The 25,612-nt window shown below is 41.1% G+C and overlaps 1 protein-coding gene across 1 annotated transcript in view; it reads right to left on the bottom strand.

Annotated features, from left to right (window-relative positions):
- KIAA1191 (KIAA1191 ortholog) overlaps window positions 1-24,912 on the bottom strand; it is a gene marked incomplete at its 5' end in the record, with an annotated part of 386,879 nt that extends 361,967 nt beyond the window's left edge. The window contains 1 exon segment of the mRNA XM_044069368.1: window positions 24,722-24,912. Within this exon segment, the coding sequence (XP_043925303.1) occupies window positions 24,722-24,912 (191 nt within the window).
- Window positions 24,913-25,612: the final 700 nt, after the last annotated feature.

The raw sequence follows: 25,612 nt of genomic DNA, 5'->3' as shown, positions 1-25,612 counted from the left end.
AGTTAGTTGTGCAGGGCTTGGTAGATTTAAAGTTAAGTCATTGAGACAGTTTACCATAGGGAGGAGTCTTACTACTCCCTGCTTTGGAAATGGGAGCCCCCCCACTGCTTAGCCCTGTGAGTACCTTGGGACTGAAGCCTGAGTGTTCTGCTGGTTCTGGGTTTGGACTGAGAAGGCTTGGAAGAGGCAGGAAATGACCAATTCTTAGAGGGCCAATGCCTACTAAATCTGGGAGGCTGTACTTGCAGGAAATCTAACAGTTTGCATAGATTTAGCTTTTTCCTCCATCTTTTTAAGTAATACTTCTGCTTTGTTGCCAAACAGGTGGTCTTGGTTTAAGGGAGCATCCTGCAATTTAGCTTTAACATGATCTAGCAAAGATTGCTCCTTAAGCCAAGCATGCCTTCTAAGTACAGACCCAGCGACAGCAGTCCTGCAAGATGCCTCTAGTGAATCAAAACCACATTACAAAGTATGTTTTCCAACTTGTTCAGCAGAATGCATTAAATCCTCTAAATCCTTACTTTCAGCACAGTCAGGAATCAACATCATTTTCTGTTTATGCAATCCAATAATATGCTGCTGATACTTTAACATTTTAAACTGGCAGTTTAAGGCCCTAATGGCCAAGGTTGCAGAAGTGTATACCTTCTTACCCCATCTATCCAGCGCCCTTGAATCTCTATCAGAGGGGGTAGGATTTTTGGCAGTAGTAGCCTAAATGCCCTTGGGTCCCTGTGAAATGGTCTCAGGATCCGCAGTAGGATTTTTAAAAAGGAACTTGTGAGAGTCAGGAACCCTGTAATATCTATCAGGTTTTCTGGGAGCAGGAGGTAAAGCATCAGGGGCCAAGCTAGATTCCGAAAAGGCATCATCAACAATGTCCAGTACAAGGGGGATAGCTAAAGGCCTGTGTTGGGCAGGAGTAAGAAATCCCTAAGCCTCTTTTTAGAATCAGAGTAATCCTGGCTTTCCCAGTGAAAATGCTCCCTAAGAGTATGCAAGGTTTCACCAAAAGAGAAATCCTCTGGAGGGGAAGCAGAGGGAATAGTGTCCTCTGCATCAGAATCCTCATAGGTAGATAAGGGTAAATCCTGGTCATCAGAGGAAACAGAAATTTCAGAATCCTGATCAGAAGAATCATAAGCAAACTCAGTGCTAGGTCTCTTAGAGGGGGAAGGGTGGCTTCCCTGATTAAAGTAACAAAGTCTTCAGCCATTCTTATTTGTTTTAGGCATAGAGGCCTGACCATGTGGTCTGGGCGTCAGTTTTCTAGGCATGGATCGGGTTTTAGGCCTTGAAGAAAAGATGGCATTGGTTTAATATGCAAATCAGTTGGCCTGAATACACCCTCAGAAGCCGGTGCCTGCACAGCGGCTCCGGACCCATCCAAGGTAGGGACATCCACAGGTTCCACAGTTGAAGCATCTTGCGCAAACCGGACTCCGAATGGGTCTCAGTAGAGGCCTGTGAATCTGAAGTAGCAGATATCAGGGGCTGCAAAAGTGCCTTACTGAGTACCGGCGAACTGGTGACTAGCTTAGAAGTAGCATCGTCGGCAGCTTTGGACCTATGTGGTCTGTTTATCTTTGCTTTTTTTGGAATGTTGGTAGTTGGGTGGCTTACCGAAGCCATATCTGGATAATTGAACAGAGTACCTAAATATTTAGGAGCATAAATAAACAGATGACGAATAGTTCGTTGTTTAAATAAGGCACAAAACCGACAGTGAGGTACATGGTGGTCAGGGCCTAGGCAAGGAATGCAGTACGAATGAAAATCTTTATGAGGTATTTGCTTTCCACAAGAAATACAATTATTGATGTCTGACATCGGTTTAGAGCAAGCAACAGTTTCCCCAACGGGGTAGTTAGCTTAGCCGAAGACTTCGGTTCTGAAACTCGAAAACGAAAATTTCAGGAGTCAGCCGACTGGCACTTGCAAACTGCTTCTGCTTCAGGCACCACACGGCAAGAAAGACTGATGTAATGGCATTGGCTGCATGCTTTATATCCCTGACTACCCGACATCATGATGGATGAGACAGCAACCGAAGCAGGACCCAAGACTTTGTTAATCAGGCCGACTGAGGGCTACTGCAAGCAGACAACCCAAATGTGATGACTGCAACAGTGAAACACGAAGAACATATGCTTAGCATTTGGTCAGCAATGTCACAAGTGTAAAATAAAATGGAACCATTTTCAAACGTTCTGCAGATCAAGTAAACCCCACACAGTTGTAAAGAAGGGTCACAGAAAAAAGCAAATTGATCAGGGTAGTAGCAGTCTACTTTCTATGTAGATGGTGCATCAGTAATTGGTGAAAGAGTTGATGCAGTGAATATATTGGCAAAAAGCTAAGTGTTTTGTACTGTCCAGATCAAAGGTAAATCCACAGAGTTTAAAGTAGACACTGGTTCAAAGTGTAATGTTAGATCAGAAGGCATATTTGTTAAAGTGAAAACTAATGACCAACCAAATGTGGCCAGTAGTACAAGACTTGTTGCTTATGGAGGTGAAGAAAATGAAACTGAGGTCTCGGTAATCCTTTCATGTTATTTGGCTAAGAAATGTTACAGCTTGTTATTCTATGTGGTTCGAAGACCGATGCAGTCATTGGGTCTCAAAGACAGTTTGAGAACAAATCTGCTTTCTTCTACCAAAAAAGCTCATCATTCAAGTGCATATCCTAGTTCCAACTTTTCTGAAGCCATTTTCTCAAGAGTATCGTAAAATGGTTCACACAGCTTATCTAGATCTCACCAAGGCTTTCGACACCATCCCCCACTCTGTAATTATAGATAAGCTCACTAAACTAGGTATAAATCCCTATGTCACAAGATGGGCTGCCAACTGGCTCATGGACAGAACCCACACTGTGAAAGTAGCGGATTCCAAATCCAACATCAGACCAGTGACAAGTGGAGTACCACAGGATTCAGTCCTGGGTCCTCTCCTGTTTGGTATCTACTTCTCTGAAGTGCAGGCCAACACAGAAGGTCTTTGGCTAACAAAGTTTGCAGGTGACTGCAAACTAGGAGCCATAATCGAAACTCCTAACAATGTGGACAAACTACAAAAGGGCCTCACTGAGACAGATACCTGGTGTCAAAGCCATGGCCTGAAGCTCAATGCCAAAAAGTGTATTGTCATCCCCTTTGGTAAAAACTCTGTACCCATGAACTAACACATAGCTGGTAGTCTACTTAATGCCGGAAATGTGATGAGACCTTAGGACACAGGTGGACAGTAGTCTCTCCTTTGATAATCACATCGCCACAGTGGTCAGGAAATCCTTCTACGTGGCTCATCTCATCACAAAAGGATTCTCACCCAGAAAAAAAAAAAGAGGTCATTGTTCCTCTCTACTCATCACTCATTAGACCCATTATAGAGTACAACGCCCCTTTTGGTATGTACCTCACAAGACATCTACAACTGGAAAGACCACAGAAATACCTCACAAAGAAGATTACTGGCCTCAAACAGATGCCCTATGCAGACCATCTCAAAAAACTACAGCTTTACTCCATCGCATATTGCCTACTCAGGGGCGATCTCTGCCTAACATACAAAGCTGTCAAACCCAGAGCTGTTGGACATGCTCCACTTAAAGAAATCCCAATCCCTCCGAGCTACACGCTCTAGGGACCTAAACCTTGTCACTACAATAAACAGAACATGCTGGAGGGATAGATTCCTGTCCCAGAGACTTCCCATACTCTGGAACAGACTACCTATGTCAAGCAGAGCTCCTCTTTAGCATTCAAGAAAAATCTTGATGATTGGATGGGAAATGGGAAATTCACCCCGGGGATCACTTCTGTGGCTCTGCTCGACAGGGGCAAAGGAAAATACATTTCTTGGGTGGCGAAAGCCAGGGTACATTTTTTTGGCTAGGCTTGTATGGGCCCTAGGGCTGATAGCCTAGTACCTACCTATGAACCTATCTATGAACCTATGAGTACGCGGATGTTTTCAATGACAAGTTAGGCAAACTTCCAGTTGTGTATTCCAAGACATTAGACCCAGAGGTCACTAGTAATCAGACCAACAAGAAAAGTTCCAATAGCTATGCAGGATAAAGTCAAAGCTCTGCTGGATAAAATGGTACAGCAAGGCGTAATTTGTCCAGTTACAGAACCAACTGAATGGGTGTTGTCCATGGTGAACGCTCATATGAAAGGCTCAGATAAAATCAGAATATGCATTGATCCAAGAGATATGAACAAAGCACTGAAAAGACCGCATCTTCCAATGCATACAGTCAAAGAGGTCACAGTTTTGATACTGAATGCCACAGTTGTTGGTCATGGATGCAAAAAGTTCATTTTGGCAAGTGATGCTTGAACACAACTCCTCTTGCTAACTACTTTTAGTACTCCGTTTGTCATATACAGATTCCTAAGGATGCCATTTGGAACAAAGTCTGCAACTGAAGTCATCCAGCGTGCAACGGAGCAAATTTCTTCAGGTTACCCTTGTGCCACAACAGCAGATTTATTGGTTGGAGGCAATTGTGAAGCAGAGCATGGCAGAAACCTAAAGAGAGTTCTAGACATAACACGTGAAGTAAACTTAAAGCTCAATCCTCTGAAGTGTAAATTCAGACTACCAGAAGTTAGACATGTAGGTAATTTATTTACCAGTACTGGCTTGAGGACCAGACCATGCAAGCAGTTATTCTTGAGATGTCAGCACCAGATAACATTTAAGCTCTACAGCACTTCCTAGGCATGGTCAACTATTTGGGCAAGATCATACCAGACTTCAGTGAATTGACAGCACCTTTAAGAGAGCTGATGCACAAAAATGTTACATGGTCTTTGTTAGAACACCACCAGAAGGCATTTGAAGACCTCAAGCAGAAAACTGCCAGCCCACCTACACTAAGATGCTATGATGTAAATAAACCACTCTTTCTTGTGATGCTTCAAAATTTGGTCTTGGCACAGATATTCTTCAAGAGAGCAGACCAGCAGCCTATGTATCTAGAACACTTACCCAAATTGAAATACAATATGCTCAAACTGAGAAAGAACATTAGGCAATAGTATTTGCATGTTCAAAGTTTCATGATTATATCTATGGTCAAGCTATTCAGATTGAAACTGATCACCAACTTCTAGTTACTACTCTAAAGAAGCCTATGCATTAGGCTCCAGCGAGATTACAAAGAATGATGTTCAAATAGCAAAGTAAAACTTCAAAATGGTCTATACAAACGGCAAACTTCTTTAGCTGTCCGATACCTTACCCAGATCACCCAGTAATGCAATGGAATAGCTTGATACAGAGAATTTTGACATTGACGTAATGGACGTGTGTAATTTTTCTACCACAAGACTTGATGAGCTGAGAGATCATACCAAGACTGATCCAATTTTGCAGAAGCTCAACTGCTACATTAATGTTGGATGGCTGTCAGAACAATCTAGTGTACCACCTGAAGTGCAAATTTATTTTCCTTACAGAGATGAGATGTTGATGGAAGATGGCATTATTTTCAAAGGTTCTAAGATTGTTGTTCCTGCTTCCTTACAACATGAATATATCCAGATTTTGCATCGTGGTCACCCAGGTTCTGCATCTACTAAGAGGAGGGTGAGAAAATCACTACTTTGGCCTTCATTACTGAAAGACATTGATGAAGTACTTTCTTCTTCTTCAGTATGCAATAGTACTAAACTGCATTTGCAAAGAGAACCACTTCAGCTAAGTCAAGTTCCTGAACTACCTTGGTCAACAGTAGCCACTGATATCTTCGAGTGGGACAACATTACTTGATATTGGTAGACTCTTATTCGAACTGGTTTGAGATTGATCTACTACCTAATCTAACATACAGTACTGTTATTACTAAGTTGAAACGTCATTTCTCAGTCCATGGTAGTCCACACAGTTATTTCTGATAATGGTACTCAATTTACTAGTCGGTTATTTCAGAAATTTGCAAGAGAATGAGACTTTATTCATGTTACTAACAGTTCTGAATATCCACAGTCAAATGAACTAGCTGAACAGTGCAAAACAATTACTTGAAAAGGTCAAAGCATGACAATACCGATGTCTTTCTGACTTTAATTAATCTCAGAAACATACCCTGTGATGATATACTTTGCTTGCCTGCTCAAAGACTTCTATCCAGGCAAACTAGAATGCTACCTATTAGTTCCAATTTATTGAGGCCTAAAGCAAAAAACACCAGAACCATCAAAGCCCAATTATTCAAGAAGTGTTCTATCCAGAAGTCCAGTTATGATGAATCGAGCAGATTTCTTCGTCCATTAAAAGGAGGAGAGACCGTGAGAATACAAACAGCAAAAGGTTTCGACCGAATTGTTAAAGTCACAGGTATACACACCGAGCTGAGATCCTACTTTGCAGAATCTGAGGGTGTGGCATACAGGAGAAGTCACAGACATCATCTTCCTGTACCAGAATCATCGCAGCATTGTGCCTGTGATACAGATGCTGGATCTAAGAGTAAGTCAGACATTGTTCCCATCCCAGAATGCGTCTTTCATTCCAGAGGATGTTCCAGATATTCCCAAGGTTGAACATTCCTTAGACAGTTCCAGTGGCTAAAACTAATTCTCCGTTTTTATGTCACACAATTTGGTCATACCTCCAAGCCCAGTGAGAAATACATAGCAACAAGGACATAAGTGTGTGTGTGTATATATATATATATATATATATATATATATATATATATATATATATATATATATATATATATATATATATATATATATATATATATATATATATATATATATATATATATATATATATATATATATATATATATATATATATATATATATATATATATATATGCACAACTAGTTCTGTATTACTGCATAACAAGGAATTATTTGTATTATCTGTCTGCCAAATGTGATTAAAAGCATTGCATGATCTACTTCTCAAAGAGAGAGGATGTAGATCAGAGTGTATGTGCTGTATCTTTAAGAAGCATATCAAGGACTGAAAGGGCACATAAATCGCAGGCATGTGCTATACCTAGTGCCATTCTGAGTGCAGCCAGAGTGTGAGCATGTATGATTGCAATAGTTAGTTTGTATACAAGTTACTTAAGTTAAAGTCAGTAAACCTCTATCATGATGCGTTTGTATATAATAAAGCTGCCTGAACAGAACCCATGAAGACTCTTCTATTGTATCCTGAGTAGGAGAGCTAGTGTCTTTACACATCAGGGCTTGAATTTCTGAGGCATTTTTGTTGAGAACACACACACACACTCACACACACCAATAATGCCATTGTGTATACTACTCTGTATTGCCTGCACAGTTGTATAGTACTATTGCTGCTGTACAGTGACTGCATTTTTAATTTTTCCTTCATGTGCTGCTACGCATTAACCTTTCCAACTGCCTGACATGTATTTTAGAAGTATGTGACAAAGACATAAAAGCCAGTGTGTTTGAAGCCCTGCTTTTCAAATAATTGTTTTTGTTTCTAGCTGGAGAACAAAAGCCTCTTGACAATCTGTACAGGCCGTTTTCAGCTTATAAAAGGAATGCAGACCAAATGGCACCACTCAATAGGTTCATAGGTGTGTACTAGGCTAATGGCCCTATAGCCTTTACAAATCTAGCCCATAGGATTATCCTGGCATTGTGCCCCCCAACCTTAGTTCTCAGTGCCTCTGTCGAGTAGAGCCACTGGAGTGATCCCCGGGGTGAATTTTCTATTTCCCATCCACTCATCAAGATGTCTCTTGAAGAGGGCCAGTGAGGTGCTCTGTTTGACATGTTATGGGAAGTCTATTCCATAGCATGGACAGTCTCTGTGTTATGAACCTGTCCCTCCAGCTTGTTCTGCTGATTGTGGTAATGAGGTTAAGGTCTCTGGAGCATGTGGTGTGGAGGAATTGGGATTTCCTTAGATGTAGCACTTCTAACAGAGCTGGGTCAGACATGGATTTGCAAGTCAAACAGAGATTGCCTCTAAGTAGGCGATAGGAGACCGAGAATAGTTGGAGTTTTTTGAGTCTGTCCATATAGAACAAGTGTTTAAGACCTAGGATCCTCTTTGTGAGGTATTTTTGTGGCCTCTCCAGTTGCTGCAGGTGTGAGGTACATGCCAAATAGGGCATTGTGCTCGATGAGTGGCCTAATGAGGGAAGAATAGAGGGAGGCAATGTCTCCTTTCTTCCTAGATGCAAAACCCTTAGTAATGAGATGTGCCAATAGAAGGACTTTCTGACCACGTTGGCAATGTGGTAGTCAAAAGAGAGGTTGCTGTCAACCTGTGTTCCCAGATCTCTTATAACTCCTTCTGTGTTCAGTGGACTTCCATTGATGTGGTAACTCATGGGAACCAGGTTTTTCCCCAAAGGAGATGATGACACATTTTTTTGGCATTGAGCTTAAGGCCATGGTTCCGACACCAGTCGCTGGTCTCAGCGAGGCCTTTCTGTAGGATGTCAACATTACTTGGGAGTTAATAGCAGCTCCCAATTTGCAATCATCTGCAAACATTGTCAGCCAGAGTCCCTTCATGTTGGCCTGGACTTCAGAGAAGTAGATACCAAACAGGAGAGGACCCAGGACTGAACCCTGTGGGACTCCACTCGTGACATGTCACCTAGTGATATAGGGGTTGATGCCTAGCTTAGTGAGTTTTTATATGATTCCTGAGTGGGGAATGGTATCAAAGGCCTTGGCCAGATCAAGATAGGCTGTATGAACCACCTTGCCTTCATCCACAGCTCTGGTGACTGACTCAAAGAAATCGACCAGGTTGAGCAGGCATGATCTACCCTTCACAAAACCAAACTGTGTGAGATCCAGAGTTTGGATATTACCTATATCCTTGTTTATTAGGTCCATGATGATGCGTTCCATAGCTTTGCACATCAGACTCGTTAGGCTAATGGGGTGATAGTTCCCAGGGTCTGTAGTCGCTCCTCCTTTGTGGACAGGGATGACTGTAGCAGTGCACCATTTGGCAGGGACAAAGCCTGAGGTGAAGCTGTGACTGAACAGGGCAAACAGGTGAGGTGCCAGTTCACTCTGTAGTTCATGGAGAACACAGCCAGGGATATTGTCAGGTCCCATAGAAGCCATATTCTTGGCCTTGGTCAGTGCTGTTTTAACCTGTGCAGCAGTAACACTGGGTGCCTGGCAATCTACTGGTATTGTGACTGGTCCTTTGGTGGGGGAGAAAGGGGTAAAGTTGGCACTAAATCTGTCGGCCAGTATAGTGGCAATATTTGTTGGCTCAGTATAAGAGGTACCATTGTGCAGTAGCTCAGAGCAAATCTGGGTGTTGCCGTGGAGATTCTTTATACAACTATTGAAGGCCTTGTGGCTGCCTTTACTACCAGCTACAATTCTGTTTTCACAGCTAGCTTTAGAGGATTTGATGAGGGATCTCAACCTTTTGTTGAGGCTGATGAGGAAGTTTTTCCAGTCTTGGGACTTCACCTTATTCCACATCACTTTCCTCCTCCTGTTGTAGGGTTTATGGCAGGGGACCACCATATTGGCTTTTTTTTTTTTGGAGGAGAGCATCTTGGTTCTATTGGGTATGGAGAGATCCATGCATTTGTGTATGTGTTTTTACAGTGCATTGGTGTATGATGCGGCGGTTATGCACTGGACACTGATGCCCTAGAGAAAGTCAGTCTCAAAGGGGTCAAAAAAAGGTAAACTAAGAAGGTGCTGGAGGAAATTATGTTTACAAATCAGATGTATTCTCCTCCCCAAAAAACTGTCAGAGTGATAAACTTCGGAGAAACAAGCTTGGGCTCCTCTGACTTAAAAATGTAGCCTTAAAAAGATTTGTGTTAGCAACTACAGCTGCTGTCCATCCACAGCAGACAACAAAAACATGTCAAGGTTTCCTTCTGTTTGACTCAAGTTTGTGTCCAAATGTATATGTTGCCAGTCATTCCTTCAACATTTTGAGTAGTTCAAGCAAATTCATTTGAGCTGCTCAATTAACAACTGTAGTTGAACTCTGAGAAACAGCCAGTCTTGCATACATGACAAATGATTACTATACAGACTCTGCTAAAGGAACTGAAATTGTGACATTTTACCTTCCTGATTCAACATCACTGGTCATCCACAGAGACAACAGTGAGCACTCCACAATTAAAAAGATGCGTCAAGAAGGGAACCAGCCAAGTTTTGCCCTTTGGACTTTTGCTGCCTATGGAGAGAACACAGTGGATTTACATGAATTAATCCAGTTATCTGGATTGCCCAGATAGTGAATAGGGAATTCAGAGCTGCTTCTCCAGTGGTCATTAGAGGCCAAAGACCCTTAAAGAGTCCCAACCTAGAATCTTCGGAATGTAAAATAACTTTTTTGGACTTGCAGACAGTGTATTACCCCTTTCTGATGAAAAACTACTGTAAGGGTTTTTTTTTTCTTTCCTGTCTTAGTAACGCTTTGCAACACTTATACACACATTAAATCACATTACTCTAGCTTTAATAGTGTAACAAATTCTACTTTGGTACATGCCAGCTGTTTTCACTCACCTTAACTTGAACCTACAAGAGGTTTGGAAAGAGGAAACATGAGTGCTCAGCCAAACTGTTTACCACCTAAAGACAAAGATAAACGACACTATATGGATTACATTCCTACCTATTTATTCTGACAGAATAAATGGGGTTGTCCAAGATGGAAACAGGCACTGTGGCTTGAAGATGAATCATGCTCTCCGAACAAGTATCAGTTTGGGCACAAAACTAAACCAGTATGCTGAATTAATAGCTAGATATCCAAGTAGTTGCTCAAAGACCACTGCAGTTCACTTAGCAGGATACTGTAATATCTTACAGACTAATTATGCTAGATATTATCTTCCGCAAATCTGCCAGACTGTGTGATAAATTGAATGCTCAACCCTAAAGTAAAGAATTATGCATGCTAAACTAATCCTATCTACAGATTTAGTGCAATATCAAGGTTTACTTGCACTGGAAAAAGGTAACAAGACTTGAATTTGACATGGTAAAAATGCCATTAGGAAGATGAAACTGCAAAAGAGTTTTATCGTTTAATTCAGGATCCCAATGCAAACAAACTTGATGAAAGTGATCTACAGAACAACCATGACCTTAAGGTCACGTATAACCAAAAATACACATTTCTGTTTAAAGATGCTAACTGCCGACATCTCATAACTTACAGTGGGTAATATCCTTGGGGCACTGGGTGACTACACCACAACATGCACATTATGAACCAACAGGAGCCCATGCAAGGAGAGAAGGCCTTACGAGACGCTAAAAGTAGCTTACTGGCATCACATGTATAGTGATGTTACCAAGTATGTGCACCAATGAATAACATGCTGCAAAGTCCAACTGGCTTCCTCAAGACAGCATAGCCACTCAGATAAAAAGGAACACAATGCACCGATATGACCTCCAAGTTGCCTGCCTCTAGGAAACAGTTACTGCACCAAACCAGTCAGTACTTAAATGGACCCAGTGCTTACCTGGTCCTAAAAACACTACAGAAACAACTGTCTTGATTCTAATAAGCCATGTGTTTTGGTTGCTCAGAGTTCCCCATTGTAGAATCTGACAGGGGGGACCATATTTCACCAGTGAGGTAATATAAAAAAATTAAGGCAAATGCACAGGAGAACTATATGGCAGGGCAATATGCTCCGCATAAAATACAAGGTCTAAAGTATTAAGCAGTCTCGTTAACATTCAATATCCACTGTGCTGAGTTCACAAATACTCAGTATAGAGATACAGTATAATCCAAGGAAAAAATGATGAAAAACAGTTCCTAGTAACAGGCAGTATTCACTTCGCTAAAAAATGATCCAGGAACGATATAAAAAGCCAAATCCTTTGCTACTTTTAGATGTTGTCAGTTAAATGACTGGGAGGATGTGATGTCATCATTCGTCAGTGTATATATACTGGTTATTTTAAAATGACTGTTTTTTGGCCTGAGGAAGCCCTTTGGGTGAAAGCGCTTGCCATGTGCATGAATTATTAAAAGGATTTGGCTTTTTATATCGTTCCTGGAACATTTTTTGGCGAAGTAAATACTGCCTGTTACTAGGAACTGTTTTTCATCATTTTTTCCTTGGATTATACTGCATCTCTATAAGGAGTATTTGTGAACTCAGCTCAGTGGATATTGAATGTTAACGAGACTGCTTAATACTTTAGACCTTGTATTTTATGCAGAGCATATTGCCCTGCCATATAGTTCTCCTGTGCATTGTCTTAATTTATAACTTGTTTTTTGACGGGAGACCAGACTACAGAACAGCTACTTTTTTCTTGTTATTAATATAAAAAAATGTATGGAAATTTTTGAGAGTGGAGGTGCCCCATCCTCCAGAGTCTTCTGGTCAGGTGAAGAGAATACACAAACCCATAATCCATATGCTAACAAAAAGCTTCCACTCTCCTGGAAATAACTGCGATATCAAATTACCAATCGTATTAATGGCCATCTGTGCCTTTCCCAATAACTCCACTAGCATGCAACACAGGATGCAAGTCTGACATATGCCACCACTGCCCATGATTATGTAACACAAGACAACGCTTAAAAGAAACCTTTGCTCAACATCAAATGTGTGCAGGTCTACAAAACTTTTAAGCATCTTTATTAAATCGTCATATTTTTAAAACATAGCTACACATAGACAGAAAAGCCACAGTTAACATCTTTCATTTTCACGCATTATAAGTATCTTAACAATTATTCACTTCAACTTTAAATTGCTAAATTTCTGCTTTCCTTTAAACATGCATCAATTACAGACTATTTCCAATTTGTATAAATGTTTTAAGCAGACAATGGCATAGGTTTTGCAACAGCCAGACAATTCAGATCTTATACCCAGCTTCTTAGTTATGACCATTTGTTCCACCAACATTTGATCAAAGTATTCTGTAGAGAATACTTAAATCTTCTAACTTGTTACAGTCTCAAAAAAAAAACAAAAAAAAAACAAACAATTTCCAACTACTCTCTTCCTCATCACACCTTCAGTGTCCATCATCTACCAGATGAAAAATCCTCTGCAGGTCCATTTCAGGCATACAAATACCTATGCAGACACTTCCATGCAAAAATCCTAAACCTACTGGACTTTGTCATACACTTGGCAGCATTACAAAATTTCTTTCCATTATTCCTCTGGAAAAAGAAAATGAAAAGGCAGTTTTATAATCTCCAAAAGATTGATTCTTAAAACACATAATACTTTATACTTCCTACTAATTATCTCTTTAATAGCAACTTCTGTTATAGATTCAACTAAACTCTTCCAGAGCTGGCCTTTCACTCAGCACTACCCTGTCTCCTTCTCTGTGCTTACACTCTATTACCAATCCCTAACATGGAAGATAAATTCCAGCCCACTCTTGCTCATGATCCATACCCTTACATGCAGTCCAACTCGTAAAGTTTCCTTTATCCATTCCTGTGTTCTTAGAATATTTTCTGCTACTTTATAATATTCTGTACAGATATTATTCTGCTTAAGGACCTACTCTCTCATTACTTACTGAACCCCCTCTTACCATCATGCCTTTCTACTTTAATAACCTTCTGCTTGAATTTATATATTCTACAATTTGAGCCTCAACTGCGTAGCTCTAGTACCCTTTCAAGTCAGGTAACTCTAAACCAATTTTTTCTATGGGGGACAATCTTAGCACATTTAATCTTTTCCCTTTACCCATCCCAAATAATTAACAAGAGCCAAAGGAATTTACCTTCCACAACGTTTCCCCTGGTTAAAAATATACCTGATGAGTATACAAATCTAAAGGGACTACAAAAAATGTTCACTGAGTGAATCTGTCTACATCTATCAACTTGGCATCACCTTTATCTACACTAGCTAACAGAATGTCAACCACTTCATAATGTTACATAGTAGTAGAACTACCACCCCGGGCTTCCCTGACCTATCGATCATGGTTTAAGTCTGAAAAGACTATATGAAGCCGGGTTTGAAGGGTCTTTATCCTCTATGGGAAACAGCAATAAGAGCTTTCTTCCAAGATGGCCAGCCCCCCCTCCCCCACCTTTTTTTGTTTAAAGTTCCTAAACAAAGCCTTGCAGACCTTCATCAGTTTCTTCCCTTCTAACTTCCAAACGTCTACAGGAATATTATCTGTTCCTGGAGAATTCCTTGACTACTGATTTGACACCACATTTTTTAATCTCATCTCGTTCTATCTGTTGTGGCTATTAATTGTTAAACCTCATTTCTTAGTTTCCTCATTCTTTTGCTTTAAGCAAATTTTTATTAAACTTCTCTATATATATCTCTAATATTTCTGTGGAATCTCTGGTTATTTTCCTTTCACAAGAACCCAGTTTGGCTACAACTCTCTCTACTTTCTGTAGCCCAAGTCACTATACTAAAAGTTTTTACTTGAGGGGTTATAACAATGGTTGCTTAACAGCATCCCTTTTAAAACATATGCATATTATCGAAATAATCTTTTATTCTCTCTCTCTCTAGCACTTTGCAGTTGCTCCTACCTTTATTCTGGGAGATTCTTCTTCTGCAATATTTTAACTGTAGTCAACACCTCCTGTTCCTAAAGATTCTTATTTCTCTCCTACTCATTTTAACAGGTTTTTAACTCCATTTTCATTTGATCCTACTTATTACCTACCCTTCTGAAGTAATGTTTATCTTCCCTAATCATTTTCTTTCGGCTGCTCCCGTTAGGTGATCATCTGCTTCCATTTCTTCCTGTCCTCTGCATCTTGCTCTGTCATACCAGTCACCTGCATGTCCTCTCTCACCATATCCATAAACCACATCTTAGGCCTTCCTCTTTTCCTGTTACCTGGCAGCTTCATCCTTAGCATCTTTTTCCCAATACACTCTGCATCCCTCCTCAGCACATGTCCAAACCATTGTAATCTTGCTTCTCTGGCTTGGTCTCCAAACCTTCCAAACTGGGCTGATCCTCTAATATACTTATTCCTAATCCTGTCCATCCTTGTCACACCCAGTGCAAATCTTAGCATCTTTAACTCTGCCACGTCCAGCTCTGACTCCTGCCTTTTTGTCAATGCCACCGTCTCCAACCCATATAACATAGCTGGTCTCACTGCCCTCTTGTAGACCTTCCCTTTCCTCTTACTGGTACTCGCCTGTCACAAATCACTCCTGACACTCTTCTCCACCTACTCCATCCTGCCTGTACTCTCTTCTTCACCTCTCTTCCAAACTCACCATTACTCTGAACTGTTGATCCCAAGTATTTAAACTCATCCACCTTTGCCACCTCTACCCCCTGCATCCTCACTATTCCTCTATCCTCCCTCTCATTCACATACACATATTCTAAGTCCTGCTGACCTTCATTCCTCTTCTCTCTAATGCATATCTCCACCTCTCCAGGGTCTCCTCCACCTGTTCCCTACTCTTGACTACAGATCACAATGTCATCTGCAAACATCATAGTCCACGAGGACTCCTGTCTGATCTCGTCTGTCAACCTGTCCATCACCATTGCAAATAAGAAAGGGCTCAGAAGCTATCCTTGATGTAATCCCACCTCCACCTTAAATGGATCCGTCATTCCCACCGCAGACCTCACCGCTGTCACACTACCCTCGTACATATCCTGTACCACTCATACATACTTCTCTGACACTCCTGACTTACTCATACAATACCACAACTCCTCTCTAAGCACCGTCATATGCTTTCTCCAAGTCCACAAAGACACAATGCAACTCCTTCTGACCTTCTCTGTACTTCTCCATCAACACTCTCAAAGCAAACAACGCATCTGTAGTGCTCTTTCCTGGCATGAAACCATACTGCTGATCACTAATCATCACCTCACTTCTTAACCTAGCTTCCACTACTCTTTCCCATAACTTCATGCTGTGACTGATCAGTTTAATCCCTCTGTAATTACTAGAACTCTGCACATCACCCTTATTCTTAAAAAATCGGTACCAAAACACTTGCTCCATTCCTCAGGCATCCTCTCACTTTCCAAGATTTCATTAAACATTCTAGTTAAAAACGCCACTGCCATTTTACCTAAACACCTCCATGCTTCCACAGGTATGTCCATCTGGACCAAAAGCCTTTCTATTCTTCATCCCCTTCATAGCTATCCTTACTTCCTCCTTGCTAATCCACTGTACTTCATGATTCACTATCCGCACATCATCCAACCTTCTCTCCCTCTCATTCTCTTCATTCATCAGCCCATCAAAGTACTCTTTCCATCTATTTTCCCTAATAATGCTCCAGTTATATCCACTACCCAATTCCGTAGCAAAGTTCAAAAGTGCTAGTGTCTAATTTTTACATCATTACCTTGCATCTTTATCTTTGTTTTTGTTAGGTACATGATCCAAAAAAGTTATTGGATGGAACTCTAAAATTAAAATACACACGTTCTTGTGAAATGTAATTTCTAGCTCTAGCCCAATTACTGTATCTTGGGGAATATGTAAATTCTGTCTGCATTTCTGTAAATTAACATTCTGCATCAAGTATTTTCGAACAGTTCAGAAATCAACTGTCTTTTGTTACATTTCTCCTTCTAGGTCCCCCTCCCCCGATACATCCTCACTATTGCAAATCAGCTTTCAGTTCCTACCAATAAATAATACTCCCTGCGGATAGCTTAATACGCCCCCAAAATTCTCACAAGCAGAGCAACAACAGTTTTAGGTGGAGTATAAATAGATGTCGGTTTATTCCTCCTCTCCTTCAAATACACCTTACTACCACAAATCTAAGAGCAATCTTTTTCCCTTTTTTATCACTACTGAAGTTTGTCTTGCTATCAGTATTACTCTGTTTCCTTTGTCTTTGATACTCTGCTGAATGCCCACCCTGAAATTCTTTGACAAACTTACAAGCTCATTTCTATATAAATGCATCTCCTACAACATTATTTTTGTCCTGCACTTCAACAAAAATCCATACTGTTTTTTTGTCTATACATGCAAGGAAACTTACATTCCATGTTAATACTGGCAAAGTCACTCAGATAAAAATTATTTTCACATCATACACAACCGTTTTTTCATTCATATATATATATATATATATATATATATATATATATATACAGGTAACATTTTCCCAATTTTTTGCTTCAATAGAAACACTACCCCAAAAAATGAAATACATGTTTAACCCTCAATCCTTTTGAACTCACAGCAAACACACAAAATAATATACACCTTCCAAAAAGAGAATTTGCAGATCCTTATAAAGCCAATCACCAAAGCAGACAGCTACACCCGCAAGACTTTACCTTTTCTAAACTTAGGTTTAATCATACGGAAAGCATATGTTAGAGCCTTGTTCTCACTTACACAGATGCTATCTGACCTTGTCCTCTTCCAGATGGGAAAACCAACTTCCATGCTCTCAGAAAACATTAACTTTTAACCTTAAGAAAACGTGCAATGGCTACCTTTAACTCACACCAATGGAGCTCAGGAAGTTTGGACGGCGCAGTGGTGCAGCGGTAGCGTTGTTACCTCACAGCAAGAGGTTTTCCGGTTTGATTCTCAGCTGGGATGCCTTCTGTGTGGAGTCTGTATGTCCTCCCTGCGTCTCCAGGTGCTCCGGTTTCCTACCACATTAAAAAGACATGCATCTGAATCCTTTCTCCCTGGGCCACCGCTGAAAATTGGTTTCGTTCCAAATCGGACTTTCCCAGTTAACAAATGATAAATAAAAATAAATAAAATAAGTTTGCACTTCAACTTCCAATGGGTGAAGCCTAAGGCTTTTGACAGAATCTTATGTCTTCACATTTCAAACAAATTTTCATATCTCTGGAACCATAGGGGTTATGAAAGAAGTATAAGTGGCAAACCCTTCAGCACACACTATTTTTACAGTGGTAATATTCTTTAGGTTCTAGACATTAAATGTAATTTTATAAGTCACAGTAAACACAGTAAGTATTGCGTTTTTAATATTTTGTAAACAACTTGCAATATCTCAGCAACCACTCAAAACACATACTGTCAGCAACATATGAGGCTAAGGAGCTTGTTAATATCATAAAAACATTAATTTCTCTTTACCTGCACTAGGCAGAGGTCAAATATTAATGCAGCTGAGTTTGTCATTGTGTAAACTCCAAAAAGAAAATGACATAAAACCTTGTAAATAGCATGGTTTTTGAAATATTAATGCAAATATGAAGAAGCAATATTTGACGCCTAGAGGCATCAGTGGGAGTTAACTACAGATGCACCTGGAGGGGTCACTCGGATATAATGAGTTAAACTGTACGTAGTTATATTCAATGCAATGAAGTACTACAGCTGTTGGTGAAGGCAACTACTTTTCACTACCTACACTTTCTAACTTAATTTATGTTCATTTAACTGCTCCTCGGTTACCTTTAAAATTCAAATATTGTAATGTTAATTGTAAATATCACTCAGAATTCACAGCTCAGACCTTTCTAATGAAGATCTTACACCTGTACTCTCAGTCTTCAACTAAAACCATTTGAAAATTGGAGAAAACTGCTAGCAGCTTTAGAAATGCAAAACAAAAAGTACAGTTTTGTACCTACCATAAATGTAGATGTTCGAAGATCCACATTGCTGCAGTCCTTACACTTGGGTAGTCCGCTGTCCTCGGTCGGCCCGAATATCAAAGTATAAGGCTGACGTCGGTCAAGGCGCATTTGACTGACATCAGGACGTCAGGGTACAAATGCGCATGACCGACGTCATATCCTCAGTCTTTTCTTGCCCCAGATGTCAGAAGACCCTAAAAATAAAGGTCAAAACCAAAAGACAGCAAACAAACAACCAACCACCCTTGCACTAATTATATGTACAATATATACAATATACACAATATGTACAACCCAACCCACACAACCACCTCTAACTACAGAGGGGAAGGAGGAAGAGTAAATTGTACTGCAGCAATGTGGATCTTCGAACATCTACATTTATGGTAGGTACAAAACTGTACTATGTTCTTCATCTCACATTGCTGCAGTCCTTACACTTGGGTAGAATCCCAAAGCAGAGGAAAGGGAGGATGGCCAAACTACAAGGAAGCAGGAGCTGCCAAAATGCCCTGCAAAACAGCAGTGGCAAAACCAGCCCTGGATTTAGAGTAAAGTGGCAGGTGATAATGCCTAGAGAAAGTATGCACTGAACTCCAAGTAGCTGCCTCCAAAATATCCTTGGTTGCCACTCCCCTCAAAAAGGCTGTCGAAGTGGCAGTAGCCCTAGTGGAATGAGGCCTAATCCCAGCTGGAATCTCCTTGCCATGATGGGAATAACAGAAAGCAATGCAAAACCCAATCCACTTAGAAATAGTTTGTTTTGACACAGGCTTGCCCTGAGAACTCAAAGCAAAAGAAACAAACAACTGCTGAGACTGCCTGAACCCTTTAGTTCTGTCCAAATAATATCGCAACTGCCTGTGTACATCTAAAGTGTGCAAAATCTTTTCCCTTTATTTTGGGGATTTGCATAAAAAGTAGGCAAATGAATAGTTTGGTTTAAAGCCACACTAGAAACCACCTTAGGCATAAAGGAAGGATTAGTACGAAATGATACCCTATCCTTATGGAAAATCAAGAAAGGCTCAACCGCCATAAGGGCCTGTAATTCAGAAACCCTTCTTGCAGAGGTAATGGCCAACAAAAAGGCAGTCTTCCATGATAAAAATTTCAACTCAGAAGTAGCTGCAGGCTCAAAAGGTTGTAGAGTGAGTTTCTCCAACACAAAATTGAGATCCCAAGCAGGAGTAGGAGCTCTACGTGGGGGTCTTATATTCTTTGCCCCTCTAAGAAATTGCTTGAACAAAGTATGAGAAAACAATGGAGGGTCACATTCATAGTGAGCTGAAATTGCTGCAGCATGAACCTTAATAGAAGAGAAGGACAAACCTTTGTCCAGTAACTCAGTAAGATATTGAAGAGCCACACTTAAATTAGGCTCAGAAACATCAAAATCCTTTGCTGCACTCCAAAATAAAAATCTCTTCCATTTATCTGCGTACACTTTCCTTGTACTAGGCCTTCTAGCTTCCAAAATCACATTCAAAACTTGTTGTGGAAGTTGAGACCCTCTATGGTTCAAAACAGAATATGCCAGGCTGTTAGGTGAAGAGAGTGAAGTTTGACATTGAGCAAATGGCTGTCCTCCTGTGACAACAGGTGTGGAATCAAGGCAAAGGCCATGGAGGCTTCCGTACCAGACTTCTCAGTAATGGGTACCAGTGCTGTCGAGGCCAATCTGGAGCTATTAAAATCATCCTTGGCTTGTCCTGTCTGACCTTTAGAAGTACCTTTGGGAGGAGAGGCAGAGGTGGAAAGGCATATACATGAAGATCGCTCCAATTGAAAGAAAGAGCATCCACTTTCCAAGCTGTGGGATGAAACCTTTTTGTGCAAAACTTTGGCAGCTGATGGTTTAGTGGAGAAGCGAACAGATCTATGTCTGGAGTTCCCCATGACACTGTCAATTTCTGAAATACATGAGGATCCAATTTCCACTTGTGGGGATCCATAATTAGCCTGCTCAACACATCTGCTAAGGAGTTCTGTGCTCCTGGCAGAAACCTTGCCTGAAGATTGAGCTGTAAACTGAGAGCAGTCTCCCACAAAATCATTGCTTGCCTGCATAGAGGATAAGAATGTGTTCCCCTTGCTTGTTGATGTACCACATGACAGTTGTGTTGTCTGTTAGAATCAACACCTGCCCTGGAAGAAGTAAATCCTTGAAAGCTACTAATGCAAACTGGACTGCTAACATCTCCTTCAGGTTGATATGTAGATGTTGTAGTCTGGCAGGCCACTTGTCTTGTATCCACTTTCCATTTAGATGAGCTCCCCAAGCTTTGTCTGAGGCATCTGTCGTTAAAATCTGACTCGCCTCTGGCGGGTCACAGAGAGTCCCTTGTTTAGGTGACATTCCTGAGCCCACCACAAAAATTCCTTTTGAATGCAAGGTATTATTTGAATGACAGTGTCCAGATCCTGGCAGTGCTGTGTCCATACATTTTTGAGATACCATTGCAGCTTCCTCATATGCAGTTTGGCATTGGGAAGCACCAGAATACAAGATGCCATGAACCCTAAGGCTTGAAGGACTGTCCTTGCAGTCAGACCGGACTGATGAGATAGTTGATGGAAGTAAAGGGAAAGACTCTTTTGTTTGTCCGGGGTTAAAAAGCCATCTGGGATGCTGTATTCAGTCTTACACCCAGAAAGCACATGTCCTGAGAGGGTACTAGACTGGACTATTTCATTCACAGAATACCCCAGGCATCTTAGCACTGCTATCACATATTCCAAATGATGAAGAAGCTCTTCCCTTCCTTGAGCCAGAATCAGGCAGTCGTCCAAATAAGGATAGATTTGTATTCCTTTTAGCCTGAAGAAAGCTATCACTGGAGCCAGAACTTTCGTGAACACTCTGGGCGCAGTAGATAAGCCAAAGGGCAATGCAGAGAACTGATAGTGAAGTCCCAGCTCGAAAACGCAGATACTTCCTGCAACTTAGTCTGATAGGAACATGAAGGTAGGCCTCCTTGAGATCCAAAGTCACCATCCGATGATCTTTGCCCAGCAGAGGTAAGAGCTGTTGTAACGTCAACATTTTGAACTTGGGAATGTCCAGATAAGTGTTGAGGATAGATAAATCCAAAATTGGTCTCCACGTGTTCCCCTTCTTTGGTACTAGGAACAGGCGAGAATAAAATCCTAGGCCCACTTCTGGCATAGGGACCGGCTGTATGGCCCCTAGTTGAAGTAACAGAGAAATTTGCTTGTGAGCCTCTATTCTTTGTTGAGGAGGAACGTCTGGCATGCCTCTGAAAGGAGGCAAGGTATGGAAATAAAACCTGTAACCTTGGTGTATGATATCCAATACCCATCTGTCTTGGGTAATTAAACTCCAATTTTCTTTGAAAAGTGCCAACCTTCCTCCCAAAGGTGCTGCCAGACGAAAAGGCTCTGGCAGCTGAAAAGGTAGGTCATTGGGTCTGTTTACGAAAGGACTGACCCCTGCCCTCACCTGAAGACTGTGCAGGAGAACTCCCTGTTCTAGGCCTGAAAGAGCCCTGAGCTCTGCCCCTACCACGTCTAGATCTACCCCTAGACTGGGAATCATAAGAAGGATACGTCCACCCTTTAGCAGGCCAATTTCTACTAAACTTTGGAGGCTGAACCTGCAAAAAATCTTTAACAGTCTGCATAGACTTAGCCTTGTCTTCCATCTTCTTTAAAACTGCCTCAACAGGAGAACCAAACAACACATCAGATTGTAAAGGAGCATCTAAAATCCTTGTTTTAACATGGTCAGATAAATTCTGATCCCTCAGCCATGCGTGCCTGCGAAGAACTGACCCAGTGGCAGCCACCCTAGACGAGGCCTGTACAGCATCAAAACCACATTGCAAAGAATGCTTACCCACCTGTTCCGAAACATGTACTAAATCTTGTAACTCTTTACAATCAATCCCTTCCGCCAGAGCATCAACCTTAGACTTCAGCTGTGAAAGGAGATAGTTTTGGTATTTTAACATGTGAAACTGGCAATTCAAAGCCCTCATAGCTAGAGTGGAAGAAGTATAAACTTTCTTTCCCCATCGATCCAAGGCCCTGGCTTCTTTATCTGCAGGAACCGGATTCTTGACAACAGAAGCCTTAACACCTTTAGGCCCCTGGCTAACAGTTTCTGGGTCTGCCCTAGGACTCTTAAAAGATACTTATGAACTTCAGGCACCCTGTAATACCTATCCGGTTTAACAGGAGCAGGAGGCAAAAGAATCAGGATTAAGAGAAGCCTCTGTAAAACATCTTCCACTACATCCAAAACAGGAGGTATAGCCAAAGGCCTATGCTGGGGTAAAAATAAGAATTCCCTAAGCCTTTTCCTGGAATCAGAGAAGTCCTGACCTTCCCACTTAAAATGCTCCCTCATGGAATGAAGCGTTTCTGAAAAAGAAAAATCCTCAGGAGGAGAAGCAGAAGGAGTAGAATCATCCACATCAGAATCGAATAAGGAGAGTACTCCTGCAAGTCTTCAGCCGAAGACTCGAAACATCGAAGCCTGCTCAAAACTCCCTAGCCCAGGCTCCACCCTAGGTCTCTTATCAGGAGGGCAAAGAACCCTAATCAGAGTAATCAAATCTTCTGCCATTTTAAGCATATGCTTCTTGGGCACAGTTCCAGAAGAACCAGGGTGACACCAACTGAAGCTAAACCTGGCCTGCCTCTAGGAGAAGCCTTGGAAACAGAAGGAGAGGGCCTAACCACCCTAGGCAGGGAGGAGTATAGTAACCTGAGAAGCCCCATCACCTGGCCTGCCTCCTGAGAGGCCACATCCTGCAATAACAAGGTCTCTCCCTGGGATCCCAAAGAAACCTCCGGTGGAACCACCGGCTCCACCGACACCTCTAAAGAACCGGCGTCCGCTGGACGGTTCTTCTAACCTAGGCTTCACTGCTTTGTCCTTGCGCTTCTTGAAGAAGCGGGCCGGAGCATCCGGCGGCATTTTATAATTGCACCGCTTCCCAAAGACTAACCTGGCACAATCTAACCTCTTTATAGTGCGTTTATTATATCTAGCACAACAGCGCCACCCAACAACGTCGTGCTCAGGCCCTAAACAAGGAATACACAAAGTATGATAGTCTCTATGCAGTATCTGTTTCCCACAAGAAATACAATTATTCACTTTTTCTGACATCCGGTAAACCACTGGGGCAAGAAAAAACTAAAATATTTCCCAACGGGGTACTTAGCCAACTTTGACTCGGTCTGAAACTCCGAAAACAAAAAATTTCAGAACGCCAACCGGCACTTGCAATACTGCTTCTGCATCGGACCATGCGGCAAAAAAGACTGAGGATATGACGTGGGTCATGCGCATTTGTACCCTGACGTCCTGATGTCAGTCAAATGCGCCTTGACCGACGTCAGCCTTATACTTTGATATTCGGGCCGACCGAGGACAGCGGACTACCCAAGTGTAAGGACTGCAGCAATGTGAGATGAAGAACATCCATTGAAGACTTTGTTCAGAACACACTGGTAAGACCTCTCATGACTTGAATGCTTGCATCTGTTTTGCTCCTCGTTAAAGTTTGCCATTCTTTAGCAAACTTTCCCCCCTTAGTGCTCAATTTACACATTTTCACATTCTTCAGTAACACTTTATGACACGAGCCTTAAGGAAAGCATACCACCTACATACATTGTATCTCAGAAAAAAGAACTTCCTTACACAGAAATTCATAGTGTGCTGTTTGTACTAATCTTGCTATCTGGGTTAGGTTTTGAGAGATCCTTTGGAGGTATACTGCCAGGGTGCCAGATTGTTGCTTTTAATAAGTTTATTTAAAAAAGCTGGATTTTTAGGCTCTCTTGTGGGTTGTCAATTTATTTGTAAGCACACGTTCCCGAATCTACTATATTTAATTTCTTCTGAAACAGACACTTGCACCACCTACACAAAACTACAATGGAATCAGCAGCATAAACAAAAAGCATCCTCATTGATAACACCTACAGTGGAAAAACAGGAGCATCTATTCACAAACCAGAAAAGCAACCACATACAGCAAACTGACTACTTCAGGTCCACAGTTGTATGCCATGCTCAGTATCCTGCTTAGTGCTTAAAAGTTCACTTTACCCACCAGAAAATCAGAAAATAAACATTGTATAGTTATAAAGGTAACTTGCCTTTGACAATACTTGGTACTTGCGTTCAGGGATGACTGGCTGCTTCCACAACACTTTCCTGCCCATGTCAGAATCAGGTGGTGTCATAGGTGTTGGGTCATCAATTGCATCGTCATAACAGAAAGCATGGCGGTGCATTCCAACTGGCAAAGTCATCTTCCCCAGAATTCCACCACTACTGTGCTCGATAGCTACACACACACACAAATGTATAATTAAAACTGTTTTTTTTTCTCAATAATGGACCAAATGTGCCAGGTAAAGCTTCATCATGACCTAGTTTTCACATTACTCAGTGCATGTTTTTCAAGACAAAGTGAAGTACTTTTCTTACATACAAGCTGCATTACGTTAGAACAGTTAAAAATGACAATAGCAATTATCAGAATCAGCAACTATAAAAAAAATACATTTTTCAGAATGACTGACAAAACACTATTTTAAAAACTACTCCTTACAGGGAATGCAGGAAGACCTAAAGCACAATGAAGTACTTAAATAGCAGAAAATCTAGTGCGAAAAAACAATGAAATCAATACAAAAGCACAAATGAAGCAGCCAAGTTTGCTTAGCAGAGTCATTTACAGGCACAGTTACTTATTAATACATATGTAGTGAAATACTGGCAACATAACATGAGGAAATGCAACCTCTAGAGAAACTACAATAGGTGCTACATTCATTTTTCTCCACTACACAAATCTACTCATTTCTCTGCTCAAGAATCGAGCACAAAACCAAAAGTAATTTGAGGGAAAAAAACAAAGGACCAAAATATAGGATAATATAATTCACTTAAAGTTAGAACAGGATTTGCATCAGCATGCATTTTCTGAACAGGTAGGAAACTAATTTCTGGCATTACTGACCAACTCTAATCCTCAGTAATGT

The sequence above is a fragment of the Protopterus annectens genome, chromosome 4.part0, assembly GCF_019279795.1.
Source record: "Protopterus annectens isolate FY-2018-M chromosome 4.part0, PAN1.0, whole genome shotgun sequence".
In the NCBI taxonomy this organism is placed as follows: domain Eukaryota; kingdom Metazoa; phylum Chordata; order Ceratodontiformes; family Protopteridae; genus Protopterus; species Protopterus annectens.
The sequence above is the reverse complement of the archived record's forward strand: the minus strand, read 5'-3'. Positions and strand labels throughout refer to the sequence as shown.